The sequence below is a fragment of the Hyla sarda genome, chromosome 10 (assembly GCF_029499605.1).
Source record: "Hyla sarda isolate aHylSar1 chromosome 10, aHylSar1.hap1, whole genome shotgun sequence".
Classification (NCBI taxonomy): Eukaryota; Metazoa; Chordata; class Amphibia; order Anura; family Hylidae; genus Hyla; species Hyla sarda.
In genome coordinates this window covers 46,707,871-46,733,878 of record NC_079198.1, presented here as the reverse complement: position 1 = coordinate 46,733,878, position 26,008 = coordinate 46,707,871, and the positions used below count along the sequence as shown (strand labels likewise).

General features: G+C 42.5%; 1 protein-coding gene across 10 annotated transcripts in view; it reads left to right on the top strand.

Moving 5' to 3' along the window:
- The window catches only part of LOC130294354 (epsin-1-like), a 400,181-nt gene that overhangs the window by 233,066 nt on the left and 141,107 nt on the right, over positions 1-26,008 (top strand). For 7 of the 10 annotated variants that reach the window (XM_056544011.1, XM_056544010.1, XM_056544017.1 and 4 more), the window contains exon 4: positions 20,787-20,923. In XM_056544011.1, the coding sequence (XP_056399986.1) occupies positions 20,787-20,923 (137 nt within the window). The remainder of the gene's footprint in view (positions 1-20,786; positions 20,924-26,008) is intronic. The other 3 variants (XM_056544019.1, XM_056544015.1, XM_056544013.1) reach the window with 1 other exon arrangement.

The following is a 26,008-nucleotide window of genomic DNA, read 5'->3' as shown; positions in this document are numbered from 1 at the left end:
CCCTTAATGCCCACAGACGTAAATGTACGTCCTGGTTTTGCGGGACTTCCCGCACCAGGGTGTACATTTACGTCCTGTGTATGACCGCGAACATCGGAATGGTGCTCGGGTCATACACGGCAGGTTCCGGCTGCTAGTAGCAGTTGGGGACCCGCCCGTAATGGCCAACATCCGCGATCGCGCGGATGTCCGCCATTAACCCCTCAGATGCCGTGGTCAATACAGATCACGGCATCTGCGGCAGTGCGGTACTTTGAATGGATGATCGGATCGCGCACAGCGCTGCCGCAAAGATGATGACCGATACTGATCAGTGCTGTGTCCAATACAAAGCACTGAACAATATTAGCAATCAAAGGATTGCTATAGATAGTCCCCTATGGAGACGTAAAAATTGTAAAATAAAAGTTGAAAAATGTAAAATTAAAAAGCAAAAAAAAGTGAAAAATCCCCTCCCCCAATAACAATGAAAATTGTCAGTTTTTCCCATTTTACCCCCAAAAAGCGTAACATTTTCTTTTTTATAAACATATTTGGTATCGCCGTGTGTGTAAATGTCCGTACTATCAAAATATAATGTTAATTATCCCGTACGGTGAATGGCGTAAACGTAAAAAAATTAAAGTCCAAAAATACAGCTTTTTTGTCACATTTTTTTTTTTTTTAAAGTATAAAAAAATTATCTAAAAGTTTTATATATGCAAATGTGGTATCGATAAAAAGTACAGATGGCGGCGCAAAAATAAAGCCCTCATACCGCCCTATATATGGAAAAATGAAAAAGTTATAGGTGGTCAAAATAGGGCGATCTTAGATCGCTGATTTTGTACAAAAAGTTTTAGATTTTTTTTTAACAAAACCCTCCAAAATGCGCAAAATTGTGGTTTTCATTTAAATTTCCTCCCCCCAAAAATTTTTTTTGGGTTCGCTGTACATTTTATGGTAAAATGAGAGGTTTCATTGCAGAGTACAATAGGTCACGCAAAAAACAAGCCCTTAAATGGATCTGTAGATGGAAATATAAAGGAGTTATGGATTTTAGAAGGTGAGGAGGAAAAAACGAAAATGCAAAAATAAAATTGGCTTGGTCATTAAGGTGAAAATGGGCTTGGACCTTAAGGGGTTAAAGTTGGATGTGAAAATGAAGAGAAAAATAACTTTTTTTTTTTCCACTAAAAGGCTGGTCTTACCCTACATTTTTTATTTTCACAAAGGGAGATAGGAGAAAATGCCCCCTAAAATTTGTATTTGTGGAAATACCACATATGTGGATATAAAGTGCTCTGTGGGCGAACTACAATGCTCAGAAGAGAAGGAGCGCTATTTGGCTTTTTAAGAGAGAATGTGTCCAAAATTGAAGGCTATGTGTGTTTACAAAGCCCCCTTGGTGCCAGAACAGTGGACCCCCCCCCCCCCCCCCACCAACATGTGACCACTTTTTGGAAACTATACCCCTCACGTAATGTAATGAGGGATTTCAGTCAAGCGTCTCTTGTAAAGGGAAGCTTATTGGATTACGTGTATGGAAACGACTTCCCCATCAGGCTTAAATGTAATATCCGTAGATTAGATTGGTAATCTCACATATAGTATATCATTTTAATGATCAGTATGTCCTATCGGATAACATACACACAGTGAAAAAAAAATCCCGTTACCTGATACTAATTGATTGTGAAAACCAGGTGTGAGATTCCTACATCTTCCTTTGGATATTCAGGATCTAGTACGCATGAGTAAGGGGGAGGTCCCCCGAAAAGTTGTGTCATGACCCGCGTCTTTAGGCAGCAGAGCACACAGAGAAGCTGCCCACTGAGGGGAGATGAGAAGCAGTCTGTCACATCTCAGTGCATTTTCAAGAGGTAGTGCGGCCTGTGACTGCCTCCCATCATCTAAAAATATTTGGTCAAAGTAGTGCCCTGGACTGAGCACTATTTTCACCAACAGTTTTTTCTGTTTTGCTGAGACCAATCAATAAACGTGCAGCAGTCAGCCGAGCGCTCAGCCCATTTGTATATCATTAGTGCTGCTCGGCTCTGCTCTCTGAGCATCGTGCATGGTGTACAAATTGTAAAGAGGACATTGAGAGTTTCTTCTGACTTCCCCTGTGAATCTGTACACAGCTCAGAGATTCCCCATTAACCCAGTGTGTGTGTGTGTGTGTGTGTGTATACATATATATATATATATATATACACATATATATATATATACACACAGTATATATATATATATATATATATATATATATATATATATATATATATATATATATACACACACACACAGTACACACACACACACAGTATACATGTTACACATACAAAATTTGTAATTTACACATACATAGGAGGGCACACTCATTCAGGTACTGTATATGGGCACTCACTAGCTAGTGCACTATATATGGCAACACACTTAAGTTGAGATCATCGCATGCTGGGCGGTTCTAGACTCTTGGCTCACCCTTTTTATATCAGTGTTTTACAACAAGCGTGCCTCCAGCTGTTGACAACTCCTAGCCTGCCCGGTTTTATGACCTTATCTGGACCAACCCCCCCCCCCCCGTAGGTAGCAGACCCCCATAAGATAGGGCCTCTCCCCCCCCCCCCCCCCCCCCCCCCTGGCAGCCATATAATTTCCTTTACTCTAGTCCGGTCCGGTGCCTACTTCTATAGGCCCTAAGCAGTAGGTGCCCTACTGGACAAACAGTGGAGCACAGAAGCAGCAATTACCTGTGTGGACACTGTGGCTGAGTCAGACAAACTCCTCCTTGCGCTCCCGTCCTCCATGTGTCCCGCCGCTGCCTCTCCTAAGGTCTGATGATGATGTAGCACGGGACATTCCTGCGCGCTGCACATCCTGCTACGCAGCAGCCATTGCCCTCTTAAAGTGGCAGTGGCTACTGAACCCAGCAGACCCTCGTTGGCTAACACCATGTGAGTAATTTTTAAAAAAGAGACATCAGGGGGGCGCATGCACGCGGCTCACTGAGGATGACGGGTCTGCTGTGTGCTCCGTGCTGCCCACGTCTAATTAGCCCTCTCTAGTGCCGAATACCGGCTCCACCAGCGCTACTGACCCACCGACCTACTCCTTAGCATGTCCTGGTCTCACAAGCGGGATCCAACCGGGCATTGCATGCTCTCTCGCGATCTATCCCGCAGTTATTCCGGGTGGGGACCAGATCTCAGATGGTGGCGTACTGCTCCACCTCGCCTGCGGGCCTATCTGATGAAATGTGAAGCGCAGGACTCAGACCTTTCCCCAGCTGCAATGTTCCACAATATCAAATCTCTCTTCCACACAGCTTGGGCTAAAGCAGTCTCAGACTTTACCTCACAGATACAAGAGCTCGCCCAGCGTGTTTATGATGAGGCCAAAATTGATGAGCTGGCTGATGTGGCCGATGAAGACAGGCGCTACATAGATTACCACGCCACACAGCTAAGTACCTTGGAACTTAAACTGGGGGACTTAGAAAATTGGTCCCACGGGACAAATCTGCAGGTCCGAGGCCTACCTGAAGCTGATACTGACCTCACTAAGGCTGGGTTCACACTACGTTTAAGCTATACAGGGACCGTAACTGGCTGGGGGAGTGAAAATCGGGGGCTCCAGTATCGCAGCCTGACCCGGCCCCTATCTTATTCATTTGAATGAGCTGACCGGAGTCAGATAGTGACTACGGTCGGCTCTTTTTTGACCTTTATCCGTTTTTCTGACCGGACCTAAAACCGTTGGATACCGTGGTTTTAGGTCCGGTCACAAAATGAATGAGATGGGGGCCGGGTCCCCGTATAGCCAAAACGTAGTGTGAACCCAGCTTAAAACTGTCCCTGCTCTTTTCTTTGAACTTGCTCCACAGCTTGAACCAGAGCTGTTGCGGTTTGACCGCATACACCATTCTCTAGCCGTACCCTGGAACCCTAAACTTCCTCGTTATATTGAAGTTGCACTATCCTGAGGTACGTGACACTCTGCTGGTGGCTGCCAGAAACTTGCCTTCTTTACCGGGGTCCCACCCTCGGTCCACCTATACTCTGATTTGGCTCCTACAACCCTAGCCCGCAGGAGGGAAGTCCACCAGGCGACTCTGGCTCTCCAACAAGCACAAATTAAATATTGGTGGGGATTCCCGTTTTCCTTAACATTCCGGATTAATGGACACTCACATACCGTCCGCAGTCTACAGGAGGCCAAGAAAGCACTTTTACAGGAGAACATCTTGGTGGTCTCCATGTCACCACAACCACAGAGGGCCCTGCGCCCAGCACGTACCTCGACCCCCGCACCTCAAGGCCACCCCAGCTCTCGGACATCGAGGAAGGACACTTTTCCACCATGATGCGGGGGATTTTCTTCTACATTTTGATACATCTCAGGACGTTTGGTTCTACACAGCTGATTATATGATGGGGACTTTTTGTATTCTCTCACCCCTGTGATACCTGATCCAGTTTTTTCTCATATTTTTCTCTCTGCCCTTTACTTTTGATGCTGAGACTCCTTATCTCTCCTACCTTCTCTTCTCCCCATGTCCCTTTAACCTCTTTTCTTTCCCTTTGCTCCTTTCACTTTCTCCTTTCTCTCCCTTCCCCGTCCCATTCTGTTCTTTTCCCACCCTCTTTTCTCTGATTTCTCTGCCCCCCTGGACTAGCACGCTCCACCACCATTACCGCCACCACCATTACCGCTCTCTTTTAGGTACTAATATCATGCCGCATGCCTCTCAGGTGACACACTCTTTACATATAGTGGTCTCTACTGTTAGCTGCTTCCCCCCCCCCCCCCCCCTTTGCCAGGATATTAACTCCTTTATACATCCATAATGTGTAAGATCATTTCACACAATGTCAGGGGGTAAAGCATTTTGTGATTATATGCGGCATCAACCTGCTATATTATGCATACAAGAATCCCATTTTACTTTAGAGTCACCCAAAATTCTTTTTTAGATCTTATTCTAGATTTTATATGTCCTCTTTTATAACTAAAAACAGAGGTGTCCTGGTTCTGTTGCATAATTCTTTCCAGTTTAATGTCACCTCGACTCATGTTGATCCGGAGGGAAGGTATTTGATCATACTGGCCGATTACTGTGATAATTGTTTATGTATAGTAAATATGTATGCACCAACTGATCATCTTCCATTTTTTGCTTCTCAATGTTTTAAATTGGGGTCCCTCTTCTATGATACATAACTCTGGGCTGGAGATTTTAACTTTGTAGTTAATGGTAGATTGGATCGTTCCAGTACAGGGTTATTTCGCAGGACAGGGGCCCAGCATCGTCTGATACGTGCATTATTTGCTGAACATAATTTAGCTGATGTCTGGAGGAAATATAACGGTATCTCTCGTGGATATTCTTATTACTCTTCAGTACATCGTCATTATTCGAGAAACGACTGGATCCTGACCAACACGCTGACATTGTCTCCCCTATTGTATGCTTGCCATGTTCCAGCATCTTGGTCGGATCATGACCTTGTTTTAGCTGCATTTGATTTTGGGCCACGTACTGCCTTGCCTTTTAACCCCTTAAGGACGCAGCTCATTTTCACCTTAAGGACGGAGCCATTTTTTGCAATTCTGACCACTGTCACTTTAAGCATTAATAACTCTAAGATGCTTTTAACGATTATTTTGATTCTGAGATTGTTTTTTTCGTGACATATTCTACTTTATTTTAGTGGTAAATTTTCATAGTTACTTGCATCCTATCTTGGTGAAAAATCCCCAAATTTCATGACAATTTTTAAAATTTAGAATTTTTCTAACTTTGAAACTCTCTGCTTGTAAGGAAAATGGATATTCCAAATACATTTTATAATGATCCACAAATACAATATGTCTACTTTATGTTGGCATCATAAAATGGACATATTTTTACTTTTTGAAAAAACGAGGGCTTCAAAGCATAGCAGCAATTTTCAAAATTTTCATGAAAATGGCAAAATCTGAAGGGACAGATGTTACAGAACTACAACTCCCAGCATTCCTGGGCAGTGTAGGCATGCTGAGAGTTGTAGTTTTGCAACATCTGGAGGGCTACATTTTGGGCACCACTGTAATAGTGGTCTCCAAATTGTGACCCTCCAGATGTTGCAAAACTACAACTCCCATCTGTCTGGGCATGCTGGGAATTGCAGTTTGGCAACCACTAGGAATGCAGCAGTAAAGATCGCTTTACTGCCACCTTCCTTGATGCTCCACGCCATCGCCTCCCTACCTGCGCTGCTGATCTCCGCTGATGTCACCGATCGGCGGTCCCCACGGCATATTCTTTACAGTTACCAGCCACCATCTTCTCCTCCCATTCTGCCCGACATCCAGGGGTGGGCAGAGTGGGGGGTTTCCATGGCAACCCCCTGTCTTCAACTGCCATTGGTCAGCACTCATTGCACTGCACTGCAACCTCACTCCTATCCCTCATCCCTATTTTCCGGACGATCGGGTCACCAGAGACCCGATCAGCCCGGAATAGCAGAAAATCGCATGTCTGAATTGACATGCGATTTCCTGCGATCGCTGTCATGGGGGGGGGGGTGTCCTAGGATGTCCTGGGATGCCTGCTGAATGATTTCACTAGGCATCCCGGTCCGGTCCCCAACCGACTAGCGGCGGGGACCGGAATTCCCACAGGCGTATGCATATGCCCTGCGTCCAGAACAGGTTAAAGTCTTAATGAATCATTATTGACCATGCCTAGAGTCAAAACTCAACTAAAAGGGGATCTAATGACTGACTTTTACTCTAATAGTGACCCTGCAAAGGAACCACAATGGGTGTGGCTACCACACAAAGCATACATCCATGGACGAGTAATCTCCTTGCCTACAGGAATAAAACAAGATAAAACAGCGGTACAACGAGCATTGGAAACTAAATTGGCTAGACTTATCTTTGCCCATCAACAGACACCTTCCTTATACTTGTTTAAATCTTTAAGCGACACCAGGGCCCAGCTAGATGCACTTCTCTCTACACAAGTTGAAAAGACTCTCCGCTGGACGGGGGCAATGTATTATAAGTTTGCTAATAAGCCTGATCGTCTTTTGGCTTTCATGCTTAAAAACAGGACTTCATTTGATAGGGTGCACTACGTTCCATCTGCGTCCTGGCTTACGCACTTCCCATCCAGACCGAATCTATGATGCATTTCATGCTTTTTATTCTACCTTGTATACCCCTCCTTCTAATTCCCTTACTAGTGAGGTTATCTTACGTGATTTTTTCTCAACAGTCGCTACCATCTCTCTCCTCTCTAGACAGAGAGGCACTGGACGCTCCAATTACTGAGGAGGAAGTCACCAATGCAATTGACCGCTTAAAATCAGGCTAGTCTCCAGGCCTGGATGGCCTTTCGGCCCGTACTATAAAAATTATCTTCTCTTCTTCTCCCTCGCCTAACCTTGTTTCTTAACTATCTTCACCGCTCCTTCTTTATCTCCTCACTTTCTTGATGCGCTTATTACTGTCCTTCCTAAACCCCTTAAAGACCTCCTATTACCTGCTAACTACCATCCTATTTCACTCCTCAATATTGAACTCTTGACCTATATCTTAGCAACTCGCCTTAACTGGTTTCTCCCAGAGTTAGTGCACCCAGACCAGGTCGTATTCGTCCCAGGTCGTCAGGCCCCCGATAATGTTCGTACTACCTAAATCTTATTCAGTGGTCTAATAATGCCTTGACACCTGTGTTAGCACTGGCCCTAGATATAGAAAAGGCCTTTGATAGTGTTACTTGGCCTTATTTTCTGTCCTCTCCAAATTTGGAATTTTCCCATCGCCATGACAGCACCACCTGAGAGAGGGACTCCGCCCCTAGGGACAGGAAACCTTGGAGAATAAAAGGAAGTCCACTCCTCTCCATCCTCCTCAGTGGTTTCCTGCCCCTATGGGAAGCCTGAAGAACCCCCAGTCTCAGGGGAGCTTTAGGAATGGCTGAGGGATTTCTTTATGCTGGGCCCCTCGGTGTAGGTGGTGGAGAATCCCTTATGATGCCTAATGAGGGATCCCAGCCGAGCTCACTTGTTTCCTCTGATTTGAATCTCCCGCCCTCCCCCCACTCTCCTCCATCAGAGCCCGATGTTAAACTCACAATTTTTTATGCCGCTGTCGCTAGTTGCGGGCGGGCTCTGGCGGAGAAACCCGGCATCTGAGCGAGGTCGCGCGGACGACTGTGGAAAGCTGCAGCAAGCATAGGGGGCGGAGATTAGCACCGTCGCTGCCGCGTAGGTGACGATGCAAGAGGAAGCTGGAGATCAGAAGAGGGCGGATGTGACGTCACACGCCGGGCCTCTGGCACTCAGGAGGCGGCAGATTTAAAAGGAGCTCTTTTTCTGTCATTCTTCCTCCTGTGGTGAGCCGGCCAGTCATTCATACCTGCCAGCATTGGAGTGGGGGATTTTCTTCCTGTGTTCCAGCGTGAGTACTAGCGGTGATAGCCCGAGGCGTACTCCATCTGACTCATCTGCAAAGATGCCATCTTCGGTACCGGCAGTTTGAGTAAGTGTATTCTTTCTATGTTTTTTAGGTATTTTTTTTACTAAGTGTGGTCTTTTTTGGTTATTTTCAGCACGGTGATGAAACCTTTCAAAAAGACAAAAAAAATCGTGAATGTAACATGTGTAGAGAAATATTACCTCCTGAATATGGAAAGGCTTCATGTCAGCCCTGTATTGATAGGCTGATTACTTCAGAAGTTCCAGCCTTAGTTCCGTCTCTTCTGGCACAAATGCAGGATCTCATTAGAAAGGAGATCCAGTCATCCATTCAAAGTTTAACAACAGCTGCTTCTCCTGTGGTTACTGATTCCGCACCTCTTCCCACTGCTTCTACTGTCATTACTGCTCCAGTGGTCTTAAATCAATCTGATTCTGATGAAGAGGGTATTATTGTGCCAGATGGGTCCGACTCAGGAGAAGTCAGAGGAAGACTCCTCAGGGAAAGCATTTTTTCACCTGAGGACACTGACCAATTGGTGAAGGCGGTTTGTTCCGCTCTAAATATGGAAGAGCCCAGAGAACCAAGGTCAATCCAAGACATGTTTGAGGGGCTTGATTCTAAAAAGTATAGGGTATTCCCTATACACAAAATTATTTCAAAAGTTATCCATTAAGAATGGGGGAACCCTGACAAAAATTATTTTTTGCCTAAGGTTTTAAAAAGAAAATATCCATTCGCTGACACTGAAACTAAAACTTGGGATCACCCACCAAAAATTGATTTGTCTATTTCTAAGATCTCTAGCAAGGGATCTCTCCCATTTGAAGACCTTGGGTCCCTTAAGGATCCAATGGATAAAAAAATGGAAATGTTCCTTAAAAGAACATGGGAAGCATCAGGGGCAGCCTTTAAACCTAACATGGCAGGGACCTCTGTAGCCAGATCAGTTTTAGTTTGGTTAGATCAGTTAACCACTAACATACAAAATAAGGTTCCAAGGGAACAGCTCTTAGCCTCCATCTCTACTATACGTAAGGGGGTGGCCTTCTTAGCTGACTCCACCTCAGATGCACTAAGGTTATCGTCCCGTGCTTGAGCACTGTCAAATTCAGCTATGGCTTTATGGTTAAAACATTGGTCAGGTGAAGTGTCCTCAAAAAATAAATTATGTGCCATCCCCTGTGAAGGAGAGCATTTGTTTGGGTCTGTTCTTTCTGATATACTTGAGAAAGCAAATGACAGGAAGAAAGGGTTTCCCTTTGACTTTAGCAAACGTAACCAGTCCTTTCGTTCCAGAGGGTGAGGTGGAGGTCAGAATAGAGGAAGAGGTCAGTCAGGGCGCTGGAAATTCTCCAAAAAGAATAGTGGCCTCATGTTCAACCAGCCCCAAACCTCAAAAAAAATCAGGGTCTCAATGACTGGGTCCTGCGAGTGGGTGGCAGACTGCAGAGATTCTTTCCAGAGTGGCAGGCAGTTCTCAGGTTCTGGACGTCATTCAGAATGGTCTGCACTGGGAATTTTGCAGCCTCCCTCCCACTCGCTTTATCATAACCAAAAATCCTGTAGGGTCAATAGGTCAAATCTCATTACAACAGGAAGTTCTTCTGTTAATAAAAAAAGGGGTTCTAGTACAGGTATCATCAGGTCAGGAGTGTCAGGGATTTTATTCCACACTGTTCATGGTGAAAAAACCCAACAACACCTTTCGGGTAATTATAAATTTAAAACCTCTAAACAGATTTATAAAATACCAAAAATTCTAAATGGAAACATTAAAATCAACTGTAAACCTGCTTACAAAAAAAATTGTTTCATGGCCTCACTGGAATTAAAGGATGCCTACTTCCATGTACCCATACATCCGGACTTTCAAAAGTACCTAAGAATTGCTGTGCACCTTGGCCCCAAACTAATGCATCTTCAGTTTTTTGCCCTTCCCTTTGGGATCTCAGTAGCTCCAAGGATCTTCACGAAAGGGATATCAGAGATGGTAGCACAAATAAGGGAAGAGGAAGGAATATTCATCCCATACCTGGACGATTTTCTCGTGGTAGCGGACTCCGCTTCAAAGGTACAGTCTTTTGTTTCTCGCACCTTACAAATTATAGAAAAACTAGGCTGGATAGTGAATTGGGAGAAGTCGTCTGGAATGGGTCACCTCAAGATCTTGATAGTTTTATTTTGTCTTCAGAAACTCTAATGTCTCTCCTTTGGTGGCAGGACAGGGAAAACTTATCAAGGGGGTAAGATTGGAGGATTATGCACCCCACTATTATTACAACTGATGCTAGCCCTTGGGGTTGGGGAGCTAATGTGGGTGTCCAAGATTTTCAGGGGTCCTGGGAATCTTCCTTACAGTGTGAGTCCTCTAATTACAAAGAATTACTGGCAGTCCTTTGTGCCCTGCAGACAATTGGACACACTATTTTTCAGAAAGATATTAAAGTTCTTACAGATAACTCTACTGCTGTGGCCCTTATAAACAAAGGGTACAACTAAGAGCCCTCATCTAATGTCTCTCTCTTCCCAGGTCCTCTCATATGCAGAAAAACATCTAGCGTCAATATCAGCAGTTCATCTAAAGGGCTCCCTCAACACCAGAGCAGACTATCTGAGCAGACATAGTCTCCATCCCCCCTGATGGTGCCTAAACAAGGACATATTCAAAAAAAAATTGTGTACTATGGGGCTATCCTCAGATAGATCTGTTTGCCACCAGAGAGAATCGCCAAGTAAAACAGTTTCTCTCCCTGTCCCCCTCAGAGTGCCCTACAGCAGTGGACGCCCTGTCCTAGTACTGGAAGTGGAGTCTGAGCTATGCCTTCCCTCCACTAGCGTTAATACCATGAGTTCTAAAAAAAATTCGAGAGGACAGAGAGAGGGTCATTCTCATAGCTCCATTCTGGCCCCCGCAGGGCCTGGTTTTCAGGCCTTCGGGAGATGTCATTAACAGACCCTTGGGTCTTACCGGAACAACCGGATCTTTTGTTTCAGGGTCCTATTTTCCATCCAGACACTCAGTCTGCACCTAACTGCATGGAATTTGAAAGGGTAATTCTGAGGCGCAAATGTTTATCTGATTCAGTCATCTCTACATTACAGTCAAGTAGGAAGCCTGTTACCTCAGCAATATACTTCAAGATCTGGAAGGCTTACTTTAAGTTTATAGACCCATCCCTGGTGGACTTTAACAAACCCAATATTGCGTCAATTCTGGACTTTCTTCAGAAGGGATTAGAAAAAGGTCTTAAGTTAGCCACCCTCAAGGTGCAAGTGTCAGCCCTAGGATTCTTGTTCTCTCAATCTATAGCCAGTCATCCGTGGATTGTGAGATTTTTTAAGGCAATCAAAAGGCTCCAGATTCCAAAACTTCCTAAAACTCCTTCTTGGGATTTAACCTTAGTTCTCAATATGTTATGTGGTGAACCCTTTGAGCCAGTTTCCTCTATCTCCATCAGACACCTGACTCTGAAGACTGCTCTCCTGGTAGCTGTTACCTCTGCTCGTAGAGTGGGTGAAATAGCTAATATTTCTTGCCTTGAGCCATATACTCGTATCCTAGATAATAAAATAGTTCTTAGGACTGACCCAGCATTTTTGCCGAAGGTGGTATCTAATTTTCACTTGTCTCAGGAAATAGTCTTACCCTCATTTTGTAGCAACCCAGCAAATGAGAGAGAGAGAAATCTTTTCATATGCTGGATGTAAGGAGGTGCGTTATTTCTTATTTGGAAAGAACTAAAGATTTTAGGAAATCAAATAGACTATTTGTACAATTCTGTGGCCAGAATAAGGGTAATAGTGTTAGAAGTGACACCATAGCTAGATGGATTAGGGAGGCTATTTGTTTGTCTTATGTCTCATCTGGCCTTTCTCCTCCTGTTGGTCTCAAGGCTCACTCTACACGTGCAGTTGCATCCTTATGGGACGAGAGGCGAGGGGCCTCGATAGACCAAATCTGTAAGGCGGCCACCTGGTCGTCTCCCCACACTTTTTTTTCGCCACTATAGGTTGGATGTGGGGAGCTGTTCTGATTTATCTTTTGGTCGTAAAGGTCTCCAAACTGTTATCCCACCCTAATCTTGGTCTCTGGTATTCTCTCAGGTGGTGCTGTCATGACGATGGGAAAAGCCGGTAATTACTCACCGGTAATTTTTTCTCGAGCCACGACAGCACCACTGCATTCCCACCCTTTTGTTTTTTCTAAATATTGTATCACGGGTGTTTAGATCACTTGGGTGAAAAAAAAAAAAAGGAAATTTATGTTTGCTTGTTTAGTTATTGTTGTTTTTATGACTGTTATTACTAACTAAGTAGGAAGGCTCTGTCTCTGTGACTCACTGAGGATGGAGAGGAGTCTACCTCTCTCAGGTGGTGCTGTCATGGCTCGTGAAAACAGAATTACCGGTGAGTAATTACTTGCTTTCTGGCCCATTTGTCCATATTTTATACTCAAGCCTGACTGCTTACTTGAAACTTCTCAAGACTAACCCAAAGCCTATTTCTATTTGGCATTGTACGAGGCAGGGTTGCCCCCTGTCTCCTGCCCTGTTCGCATTGGTGATGGAGCCTCTAGCGGCTATAATCTGTTCGCACCCCAACATTAGTGGAGTATCGGTGGGATCCTCCGTATATAAGACTAACCTTTTTGCTGATGATCTTTTACTCACACTGACTAAACCATTGGTATCTCTTGCTAACCTGTTCAAACTTTTATCCACTTTCGGTGAGCATTCGGGACTTCGTGTTAATATAACCAAGTTAGAGGTTTTGTATTGCAACATCCCCACCCCTATACAACATCTTATTGATTTAAATTTCGGCTTCAAGGATTCCAGTAGGGGCCTTTCCTATTTGGGAGTCAAACTCACTCAAACCTTGCCTCTTCTTTACCAGGCTAATTACCCGTCTCTCTACTGGTCCATTAGATCGGACCTCCGTAAGTGGGATTTGTCACATATCTCCTGGCTCGGTAGAGTGAACATGATTAAAATGGTGATTTTGCCTCATCTGTTTTCTCTTTCGACATTCCCTGTCCCCTTAGGGGACCTTCGCCTCTACTAGCGTGATGTATTTACATATATCTGGTCGGGGAAATGCCCTAGAATAAATAGGACTTTGATGCATTATGATAGGAGAGTAGGTGGCCTTTCTGTTCAAAATTTTATTCGATACTATTATGTAGCTAGAATAGCACAATTGGCCTTGGTTCAAGTCCCTAAGAGTGCACCACGCTGGGTATGCCTCGAATCTTCGCTCTTCTCTCCCTACTCCTATTCTGCTTTACTTTGGTCTTCTTGTTCTATTTGCTCACTACTGCCGTCTTCTGCCTGGATCACGCTACATTCTTTCTCTATGGCATTCAGTACGCTTAAACGTTCTCTCCAATCATCCATCTCACCCCTCCTTACTTTTCTTGCTAACCCTCTCTTTACACCTGGACTTCAGCCCTCTGCATTTCATTGGTGGGTGGAGGCCAAATTGACCCTTTTTAATTCAAAAACAGCTAATATCCCTAGATTTACTGATCACTAGATTCACCGTCCCACCGCGGGAGCATTCTAGGGCTCTCCAAATTGTCTTTCTTTGCCTCCCTAGGACCTAAGCATTTTGAGGTAAGCGCGACTCCCTTTGAAGCTTGCTCGCTTTACAACCCAGTGCTCCCTGGTCTTATTTCTTCCCTTTATGCGCAAATTGACTCCCCTTCTCTCCTAAAGACAGGAGACTTAAATTTATGACTTACTGGGACACTGACCTCCATTCTGAACTCTCGTTATTCTGTGGCATGCTTGGTTAGCAGGGGTAGCTGGCAAGTGTCATTAGCGAAATGTCTCTTAAAGTGCTGCATAGAACATGTATGGTTGCAGCAAGACTGCATTCTATTTATTAGTCAGTCTCGCCTCTTTGTTTTAGAGACTGTGGTTCTAGTTGTATGATGTACCATGTGTGGTGGAGTTGCCCAGTGGTGGTATCCCCGCCACCCCCACATTCTGCCTTCTGGGCCATAGACCCAGCCGAATGCCATATCGAATTTTTCGACTGGTGCAACATATATCATTAGCTACCTGCATTTATATCGCCTCTCAATGGAAACACACTACCCTGTCCCTATCCCCAGTCATTATTTAAATTAATACGATCATGCTTAATGAACAACTCTCAGCAATACAAGAGGACTCAGTGGAGAGGTTTAATATCATTTGGGAACCATGGATTTCTTCCTCTTACTGCCCTTCTATGTCTCATAGTTTTTCCCTTTATTAGTGTAAACGAGAGTGGCACCATTTTATGTATGCATTTTACCATCTTTGTTGGCAGCATTTGTAATATCTCTATCTTACTATAAGATATTATACTTTATACTTTTATCTGTTAACACTTGCAGACTGACTGTTGCAATCTATTGTTCATGTATTGCCCTGAGGGGTCTTTGTAAAGGTTTTTCTTATGATGTTTTATTACATTGTCATGCCATTTTTTCATTTTCAATAAAGTGTCTTGGTTTGACTGTTAAAAAAAAGGGACATCAGGGGCCGTTCTGAGACAGTGGGACATGTCCCAAAAAAACGGGAATGTCCCACCGGATTCGGGAAGGTTGGCTTGTATGCAATATTGTTTGGTGCTGGGTTGCAATATGCAATGCACTATGCCCACAGCTTTGTTGTTGCAAAGACTTCATGTGCCACTGTGTTAGTACCAGTTAGAGGAACCTGTTGGATCCTGTGTACAAAGTTTTCCTTCTTTGTCATGCACTGGAATTAAAAGCTGTAAACTATATCTGTTAAGTAAATATTAACAGGAATCTCTCTTGATTTCACCTACAGGAAGACCTTAAACTTTGATCATCTAATCTTTGAAATCTTTCTTGCCTTTTACAAGCTCTATATGCTGACATGAATGTTTAGGAGTCAAATTTTTTGTTTTGTTATTGATTTATTGGAAATTGCTTATAGTTGTTGCTATTACTTACACATCCTACATTGTAGCTTTTTGTAGCCTTTATCTTATGTCATAAGCATTATCCTTTAGTTGATCAATTAATCCCTTCAGTACGCAACGTGTTTTGGCCTTAAAGGGAAACTGACCACTGGTTTACCCACACTTAACCGCTACACAGGGTTATAGTGCAGGGGGTAAACCTGAGTACAGTGATGTATTACTCACAAAAATTGTTCCAGCCATTTACGAGTCACAGGCTTGTTGCTAGTATGCAAAATCTCTGAACATGGAAATACACCATATGTAGACAAATGCGCTCTGTAGACACACAGCAGGGCTCAGAAGGGAAGGAGCACCACTGGGGTTTTGGAGAAGAAGATTGGAGGTCTGTGGCTATGTAATGTTTACAAAGCCCCCATTATTATAAAACAGGGGAAATTTTGACTGTACAAGTGTTTAATACATTTTTTTTTTTTTAGGAATGGATGTAAGACAGTGTGCAAAATCAAAATTGCAATTTTCTTACTAATGTACCCAGTATGATGAACCCAGAGCTTGCCAAAAGTAAAATGTATGCCTGCCCCAAACCCAATGCTCTGCTTTATCACTCTAGGAACTTTTATGTGGGCTCTAAACTGTTGTCAGAAAATAAAACAGGGCTCAGTGGGGAGAGAGGACTTTGCGCATTTGAGGCATAACTTGGCAACTGACATCAGTAGCTGACAGTTCAGGAATTTTCCCTCTAAGTCTCAGGATGGAGGAGGGGTGCATTCTGTTGGGGGTTCCGTGCAGGAATCTTTCTTCTCATGTACTCTAAACTTGTAAGTATACCCTGAGGTATTCTCACAAAGTTCATAGAGCTTCACACCATACCTTACTCTCTTAGAACAGCATAAAACAACGATCCTTCCTCCTAGCACACAGCGGGATGAATCAGGCACTGAGACTAAATAAAAGGTAAGTGAGGTTTAATATCCACAATGCAATGCGTTTTGCGGACAAGACACATCTTCAGGTGCCTGATTCATCTTGTTTTGTGCTCGGAGGATCCTTGTTTTATTCTGTTCTTAATTGCGTGGAGTGGCTGCAGGGACCATAATTTTTGATATACACAACCCCATTGTTGTACTTGGCCTATAGTACAACTGTCTGTGGTAAGCACAGTTCACATTTAGCATTACCACTGTGCTGAGGGTATTACACCACGGAGCACATCCTGTTTTTTTTTTTTGTTTTTTTTTGTTTTTTTTATCTTTCTAGTTTTTACTTTTTTTAGAGGCAATGTATTGGCAGAAGATGAGTCTCTTTGAAACTAAAATAATGACCTCCTTTTGGGAGAAATAGGCCTCCGAAAAGTTTGTGCCAAAATTATCTGTGATTAGCCTGATTTTGAATAGACAGTCATATGCAGGATCAGCTGGTGGGGGCATGTTGCATTATAAACCTAATAGACCATTTCGGATGGCCTCAAACCGTAGGCATGTTATGGCCATACGATAGAGTGACTTTGGAAAGAACATCCCCACTCCAGTATTGCAGAATGTTCTGCTTTTTAACTAGGCCTATATGCAGCACTAGACCCCAATATGGCTTTATCTTGGCTTCACTTGGGCTAAGCTAAAAATGCATTGTGGATTTAAGTGACAAACTGTTGGGTGAACAGATATGTCTGTGCCACTATCAGATTGACTTAAAAAAAAAAAAAAACTGGAAGAATTGCATTTCACTGAAGGCTGTGTGGTTCATGTAGATTCCTGGGAAGCCAACAAACACAGGAATTGGGCTCATAGTCCTCAGGGACTGGGATACAGCATCACTGGTACTGGTATTGGGCACGGGGGGGGGGGGGGGGTGTTAGGGAGGTAGTTAGGCCAGGGGGCTTGTTGTGCTGTTGCCCTGGCTTCATCCCACGAATAGTAAGTACTCCTGTACTCAATATGCTCAACCTGAATCTATATCAAATAGAACCATTTATATGATTAACCCCTGTGCGCATCACCCAATGCGTTTGTTGCAGCCGGGTTATTTAGAGACGGCTGAACGTCTTCTGGGGTATAACTAGCGTAGAGGTAATTTATAATATTTGAGGCACAATCAAAGAGCATTTGCAGTTAATCAAATGGCAGCCTTAGGTCAGATAGAGGAATAACTCATATAGTGCACCCAGCTAATGGTTAAGGCAATGATAGCCAGTACTGAAGTTAATACACACAAATAATTGATGCTATTCCTCCATTCAACATAGCAGGATCCCTCTACAGAGCCAATCCAAAGCGCACGGCAATGCCTAAAATATAAACCCAGACATGGCACGTATTACCCCCTCCTGTAGTAATGGCAAATATACTCACTGTGGGGATCCACTGACCAATATCTGGCTGCCTGGTAAGCAAAGAAGGGTACATTCTACAGTGGGGATCAAAAGTTTGTGCATCCCAGGTAAAAATTTGTATTAATGTGCATAAAGAAGCCAAGGAAAGATGGAAAAATCTCCAAAAGGCATCAAATTACAGATTAGACATTCTTACAATATGTCAACAAAAGTTAGATTTTATTTCCATCATTTACACTTTCAAAATAACAGAAAAAAAAAGGCATCTGCAAAAGTTTGGGCACCCAGCAGAATTTATAGCATGCACTGCCCCCTTTGCAAAGCTGAGACTTGCCAGTGTCATGGATTGTTCTCAATCATCTGGGAAGACCAGGTGATGTCAATCTCAAAGGTTTTAAATGCCCAGACTCATCTGACCTTGCCCCAACAATCAGCACCATGGGTTCTTCTAAGCAGTTGTCTAGAAATCTGAAACTGAAAATAGTTGACGCTCACAAAGCTGGAGAAGGCTATAAGAAGATAGCAAAACGTTTTCAGACGTCAATATCCTCTGTTCGGAATGTAATTAATAAATGGCAGTCATCAGGAACAGTGGAAGTTAAAGCAAGATCTGGAAGACCAAGAAAAATATCAGACAGAACAGCTCGTAGGATTGTGAGAAAAACAATTCAAAACCCACGTTTGATTGCACAATCCCTCCAGAAAGATCTGGCAGACACTGAAGTTGTGGTACACTATTCCACTATAAAGAGATACTTGTACAAATATGGTCTTCATGGCAGAGTCATCAGAAGAAAACCTCTTCTACATCCTCACCACAAAAATCAACGTTTGAACTGTGCAAATGAACATATAGACAAGCCTGATGCATTTTGGAAACAAGTTCTATGGACTGATGAGGTTAAAATTTAACTTTTTGGCCGGAATGAGCAAAGGTACGTTTGAAGAAGAAGGGGAACAGAGTTTAATGAAAAGAACCTCTGTCCAACTGTAAAGCATGGGGGGTGGATCAATCATGCTTTGGGGTTGTATTGCAGCCAGTGGCACAGGGAACATCTCACGAGTAGAAGGAAAAATGGATTCAATCAAATTTAAGCAAATTTTGGATGCCAACTTGATGCCATCTGTGAAAAAGCTGAAGTTAAAGAGAGGATGGCTTCTACAAATCGATAATTATCTTAAACACACCTCGAAATCCACGGGGGATTACATCAAGAGGTGTAAACTCAAGGTTTTATCATGGCCTTCACAATCTCCTGACCTCAACATAATTGAAAATCTATGGATAGACCTTAAAAGAGCAGTGCGTGACGGACAGCCCAGAAATCTCAAAGAACTGGAAGACTTTTGTAAGGTAGAATGGGCAAAGATACCTCAAACAAAAATTGAAAAACTCTTGGCTGGCTACAAAAAGCATTTACAAGCTGTGATACTTGCCAAAGGGAGAGGAGATCTAGATAAATTGTTACCCCAACATGAAAGCTGTTGGATATTCAAATTACGTACCATGTCCCCCTTGGGCCTGAATGAGCAATTGTCCTTTGCCCCATTTTTATAACACAGCCTTCTACTCATTCACTGCCTCCTATGCATTGCAATCACTATTCTCCACCTACGTTGGGACAGAGCATATCCTACCCCTCCCCCCCCCCTTTATAGTAACATAGTTCATAAGGTTGAAAAAAGACCAGAGTCCATCAAGTTCAACATATAACCCTAATGAATCCCTACTGAGTTGAGTTGATCCAGAGGAAGGCAAAAAACCCTCATACTAGAGGTAAAAATTCCTTCCTGACTATAAATATGCCCGTCAGAATAAATCCCTGGATCAACGTTCTGTCCCTATAAATCTAGTATACATAACCAGCGATGTTGTTATTCTCTCTAAATCTATCCAGCCCCTTTTTTAACTCTTTTATAGAGTTCACCATGACCACCTCTTATGGTTGGTAATTTACAGGTAGTTAGGGATGGTTGTAGCTAGGGATGTCCCGATACCATTTTTTTTTAAGACCAAGTACAAGTACTTTTATTTTAAAAGGAATCTGACACCAGGGTGACCCGGTTTCTGGCACTGCTTACTGTGCTGATATGTGGCTTCCTTGTGCGCAATGGAGGTGGCTGCTGTAGTATGAGCCAAGATTTCTCTCTTCTCCATTGGACAGAAGAGGGAATTTGCATTGGCGGCGAGAACGATGTCTCTGAAGCGATTGGGCTGACATTCACATGATGAGCAGCGATAGAAACCTGGTCATATGCACTATCTACATATAAACTGAAGTTAGAAAAAATGCTGCATGTCCGATCTTGTTTTTCGCTTAACTCCTGTAAAATACCAGACACCCTTCACACCCTCCCATTCAAATCAGTGGGATCAGTCAGAACACGATCAGTTTGTGTTCGGCTTCATTATTTGCACTAAACGGGACAGGAACTATGACAGTTTAAACAAGCCCTTAGTTTAGCCAGAATACAGCATACTACCACATAGGTGACATATGCAGAGTGCTGGTGATGACTGTATGCTACCATCAGAGAAAGAAGCATAAATGTTTCCTTTACTGAGTTTTGCCAACTGCTATAGGAGTTTCCTCAAGAGGAAATCATACAGATTCCATATTTTTTTTTTTTTATCTGCAAGAAAAAAATAATTGAATACGGCCACTATCCAGTATGCTGTAAAATCTAGACTAGTCTGTCTGGCTAAAAGACAGGCGACCCCTATTGGTGGCTATTTTGTGCTTGAATTTCAGGTGAAAAAAAAAAAAAAATTAACAGGTGTATATTGTGAAATGTCATATTATAATGAGTCCTGCAATATATGAAAAGTTTTTAACAATGACAGTGCCTTTTTAAGGGCGGAGCACATGGCAGAATTTCCGCATGCGGGAGTGTACCACATAGAAGTGTACTGGGCTTTCACTTCAGAATTCAGTTGGCGGAAATTCTGCCGTGTGAATATCCCATTAGTGACCACATTAAGATGTGGTCTTTGTTATGAAGACTAAATTTCCTTACTAATTTTCTGTAATTCCTAAATCTCAATATTTCATCACAGCTTCTTCGGCCTCATCAACACTGAATCCAGCAACAGAAGCAGAGCAGGCCTGGCCTCAGAGCAGCGGAGAGGAAGAACTTCAGCTCCAGCTAGCTCTGGCCATGAGCAAAGAAGAAGCGGAGCAGGTAAGAGCAAAGGTAAATCCAGAGGGGGGCTCCTGGGATAGCATAACTTTTGAGTATCTCATTGTATATTTTTCTTAAAAATTAATAAACTGTCTGTTGTGTTTTTAGGTCTGTTGAATCAATAAGTCAAACTTCCTACTCAAACTCCTCTTTTTCATATGCCAGCATCTAATAATAATAATAATAATACATTTCCTGTTGTAAACTGGTAACATCAGGCTTTTCAGGCTTTTTATATAACAATTTTTATATTGAAGCCGGAGTTAGACTTGGTAAATTTCTGCTGACCCTGACTACACAGCACTGATTTAGTACATGTTAAATATCAGCACTGTAAAAATAATCCTCATAAAGCTGCTTCCACACACAGCGTTTTACAGAATTTACAGAAGTTTTTCCTTTTATGTACAGCTTGAAATGTAAAAAAAGTAAACATCTATATACCTGAAGCATATTTTTAACTACAAACTACCTTCACAGGTAGCATTCCCTTCCTGAGACTCTGTAATTGGAGCTAAAGCTACCTGTGAAGGTGGTGTCATGAGCTGCTTTGCATATTCCTTTTCCCAGAAAACCTGTTGAGTGTTAATGGCCTTTTTTGAACCTCCAGAAGTGGTGCTCCCTAAGGAGAATACTTATCCCCTTTTCACGCGCGCACACACATATATATTTAATATATATATGTGTGTGTATGTGTGTATATATAGATAGATAGACAGACAGACAATGTAGATAAAGGGGAGCACCGTGCTCAAGGATTCCAGATCCGTCTGGGTGCTCGGCTTCAGGAACAGACCAATTCCCAAGTAATATCAAGTAGAAAGCAGAAGCGGCACTCCAAAGTATCAATAAAGCGTGGATTTATTCACACATCTGTGCAAAAAGCGACGTTTAGGCTCTATTGTTGAGCCTAAACGTTGCTTTTTGCACAGATGTGTGAATAAATCCACGCTTTATTGATACTTTGGAGTGCCGCTTCTGCTTTCTACTTGAGATATGTGTGTGTGTATGTATATATATATATATATATATATATATTTATATATATATATGTGTGTGTGTGTGTGTGTGTATATAGTGTGTGTGTGTTAAAAAATAAATAAATTAATTAATAATAATAATCCATAACATATTTTACCTGAACTGAGAGAATCTGAATCTAAAAATACAAAGTATGGATTAAATGGACCCTGTTCCTCTTATTAGGTGGTTACAATTATGTCTCTGGGGCATCAAAGAAATGCCATGTGTTGTCTCAAAATTCAAAGTCTTTATAAGTTCATGACATTCACCCTCTCTGTAGTATAAAACAGAATTCTGTATCCAAAGATTAGACTAGTGCAGGATGATACAAACAGTTTTGATTGGAGTTTTAGCTGTTTCACGCAGGTGTGGTTCATCAGACTCCACCTATTGCTTCACTGCACCATGGGTCATATGTATGGTTAAAAATTTGAATACAAAAAAAAAAGATGCATGGCTTTAAAGAGTACCTGTCATAAAAAAAAAAGTTTTTATATATTGTACATTAATATATCCCTAACAACTTCCTAAATGTATGTGATTTAAAAAAATGTTTATTTCCATGTGTAATTTTAGTTTGAAAAACCCACCACTAGGGGTCTCCCTACATAAACCGGCCTTATAGATTTCAGACTCATGCTGGCCTGGCATGAGTCCGAAATCTCAGACCCGTGACTAGCACAGCGCTGCTCCCTGCCTGTCAATCAGACAGGCGGGAGCTAGCGCTGTGCGCTGCTGGGCTTACGGCTCGCTCCCCCGCCGGAGGAGAGGAGTTCCCCCGCCAGAGGAGATTAGTTCAGGCACCCCTATGCCGTTCACCGGTAAGTACGGGGGTGGACATGCCAACGGGCATCTGTAGCTCGCGCTGCCAGCAGTGAGAATGGGCAGGAGATGGACACGCCGCCAGCAGTAAGAGCAGGGAGTGGACACGCAGTGGGCTCTGCTCATCCAGTCAGTCATCACTTCAGCTCAGGGTCCAGGTGGCCCATGGTGAAGGCACACAGGCCACAGGAGACCCCTGAGGAGCGGAGAGAGACATGTTACCTCCGCTGACAGGATATTGAGGTGCAGTGTGAGGGGAGCTCCCGTGGCAGGCAGCCCCTTACTTCATTTTGAGGTGTCTTGAGAGTGTACCTGAGACAGCTTGGGGGACCTACAGGATCCTTTGTGTGTGCTGAAATGAGGATGGGGGGCGGGGTTATCCTATCATAACATGACACCATGGAAGGGCGGAAGTGTTACTCGGCAGGCTTCATCTGACGTCACGCCTGTCGGGTAATGCCCACTTCAGCCAGAGAAAGATGACAGGCAGTGAGTAGGCTTTGAAAGATAATTATGAAAGAAAAACTGGGCGAAAAGGAAAACTGCGGGGGTACGGTAATAAAGAGGGCAACATACCAGCAGCATAATATAAAGCAGGGGAGATGGTGACAGATATTCTTTAAGAAATGTACCTACAAATAGCTGGGTCTAACTTTACATTAATGTAGAATCCTCCATGAACTTTGAAGTCTCTTTATAGCATCTTAGGCACCCTCGCGCTGAAGCCTACTGGATTCTGAGAACTAGCATACAGGTTAGGTTTAAATGAAAGAATAGACCTAAATATATTCCTGTAATCTTTTGCACAATTGCTGTTTTTAATCTTTTATTCTTTGTATATTGTGGTATATCTATACTTGTTAACACTAATTGCGGACATCATCATGGGGGTTGATTTGCATATAGGTGACTTTTTGATTGCTTTTTATTAGTTCTTTTTGCAAAGTAATGTGACCAAAAAGCAGAAATTTGGGATTTTTTTGGCGTACTACATTTAGTAGGCAATGAGACAGCTAGGGGACACAAATGTAAGGGGGCATCCTCTATGTTTAGAGGAAAGAAGGTTTCTACACCAGCACAGATGGAGGTTCTTTACTGTAAGAGCAGTGAGACTATGGAACTCTCTGCCAGAGGAGGTGGTCATGGTGAACTCTGTAAGAGTTGAAAAGGGGTCTGGATGCATTTTTGGAGAGTAATAACATTGCTGGTTATGGATCCTAGATTTATTCTGACTGCCATATTTGGAGTCGGGAAGGAAATTTTACCTCTAGTATGAGGGTTTTGAAAAAAAATATATTATTTCGCGTAAAATTGCATAAGAACTTCTTCCTGACAACCATGTGGCCCCCTGCTGGTAATTCTTTCAGAAGATTCGCAAAAATAAGGAGAGTCCTAATGGGTGCCCAATTGTTTTGGCAATGTCTGTTAAATATTCATTGTTCAAATGTTTAAATTGGTTATTGTGGCCCTTCTTGCAGAAGTACCAGCAGTGGTGAGGGACACCTGTGACTTTTTAGTTGTTCTACCAGAGAAGTGCTTTCTTGCATCAATTGACATTGAAAGTTTATATACTTGTATTTCTCATGTTCTCAGTGTGGATTACATCAGTTTTTTATTGATAAACTCAGGGCACAATTCAAATACGGTGGGTGGGGAATTTTTATTTATTTTTTGCTTTGGTTTTACTTATGTGCAACACATTTATCGTGCTATCAAGGGGGGATGGGGGGGTTGATAAATTTGGTACACGTAAGCAAAAAAAATATATCACTCAAGAACACCACTTTGTGTGATTCCTCCTCTCCTTTGCAGCTTTTCTGCACAAAAAGTCTCAGTTGTGACTTTTTGTGAGAATTTTTAAAAGTGCTCTCCAAAAGCATTTTTGTAATCCAGGTCTGACCTGGCCTTGGTTTGTGACTTTTTGGAAGGGTTTGCTACTTTTTTTTATGCCTACGTGCAACCACTGTAAAGTAAAAATTGGAAGTTACTTAGTTAAGGCTGTTTGCTCCTTTATGTTTACCAACAAAAGTGCATTTTTTTGGGGAAAAAAAAAACTATCTACTCTCTTTACTATTCATTCTGTCTCATAGTGCATTTAGTTTTGATCATGATTGGTTTGCCCAGCACTCTGGCACTGCAATGGGTACGCTTGTTGCATGTCGCCTTGTAAACCTATTCCTGGGCATTTTTCAAAAAGCATAGTTTCTATGATGTCTAATTTTTTGAAACCTCTTCCTTTGTTATTTTCGTACGTGATTCAACATGTTTCAATGTGTTTCTGACTAAGCATGTCTTTTGTGGCGCTTTAGACTATTTACACAACAATGATATGAATATGAATTTCGCTCACAAATTGCACCCTGACATCCTAGAATTGTTAAATGTTACTGCCACTGATAAAGAGGGTTGTGTACCCACCAAAGGCTATAAAGAGCAGACTGCTGCTAACACTTTAATTCATTTAAAAAGCTACTACTCAATTCAAACCAAGAAAGCTGTCCCCAATGCGCAGAATAAACATTGATGAATACACATTTATGGGACAGGCTAATGAATTTAAAAATGTTTTTAATAACTAGAGGCTATCCTGTAAATCTCCTTAATGAAGTGCAATCCAATTACCAATCTGCTCTCATTAAAGGAAAGCTGTATCCAACCCAAAACATTTATTTTTTTTTTTTGCTTTTTATTCAGATACTTTCCCCTTGGTAGCTTAATTAAATCAACCATATCTAAATACGAATTCCTTGTTGAATAACATCCCGATCTTGCCCCTATAGCATGTAATAAACTGCACGTAGCAGATTCATTGCAGTAAAAACCTTAAAGACTGCTTTGTCCATTTACGTCCTCTTTTGTCCTTGACCTTGCAAATGTTATTATAAAGGAAAGACCATTAGATCCTTGAATGTCAGAATCTATAAACATCTCCACTCAGTGCACACTGGAAATGGAGCCCCAAAACTTATTCATCTTGTCAGGGAAGCACATAACAGCAACCGTGGAGTTTTGAGATTTGCTAACTTGGAATCGTTAACACCGCAGCAGCAGATGCAATAGGCATAAAGCACTCATGCTGAAGCCTACTGGATTCTGAGAACTAACGCACAGGATAGGTTAGGATTAAATGACAGAATAGACCTTAAAGGGGTACTCCTGTGGAAAACTTTTTTTTTAAGTCAACTGGTGCCAGAAAGTTAAACTGATTTGTAAATTACTTCTATTAAAAAATCAGCTTTTTAGGGGCTATAT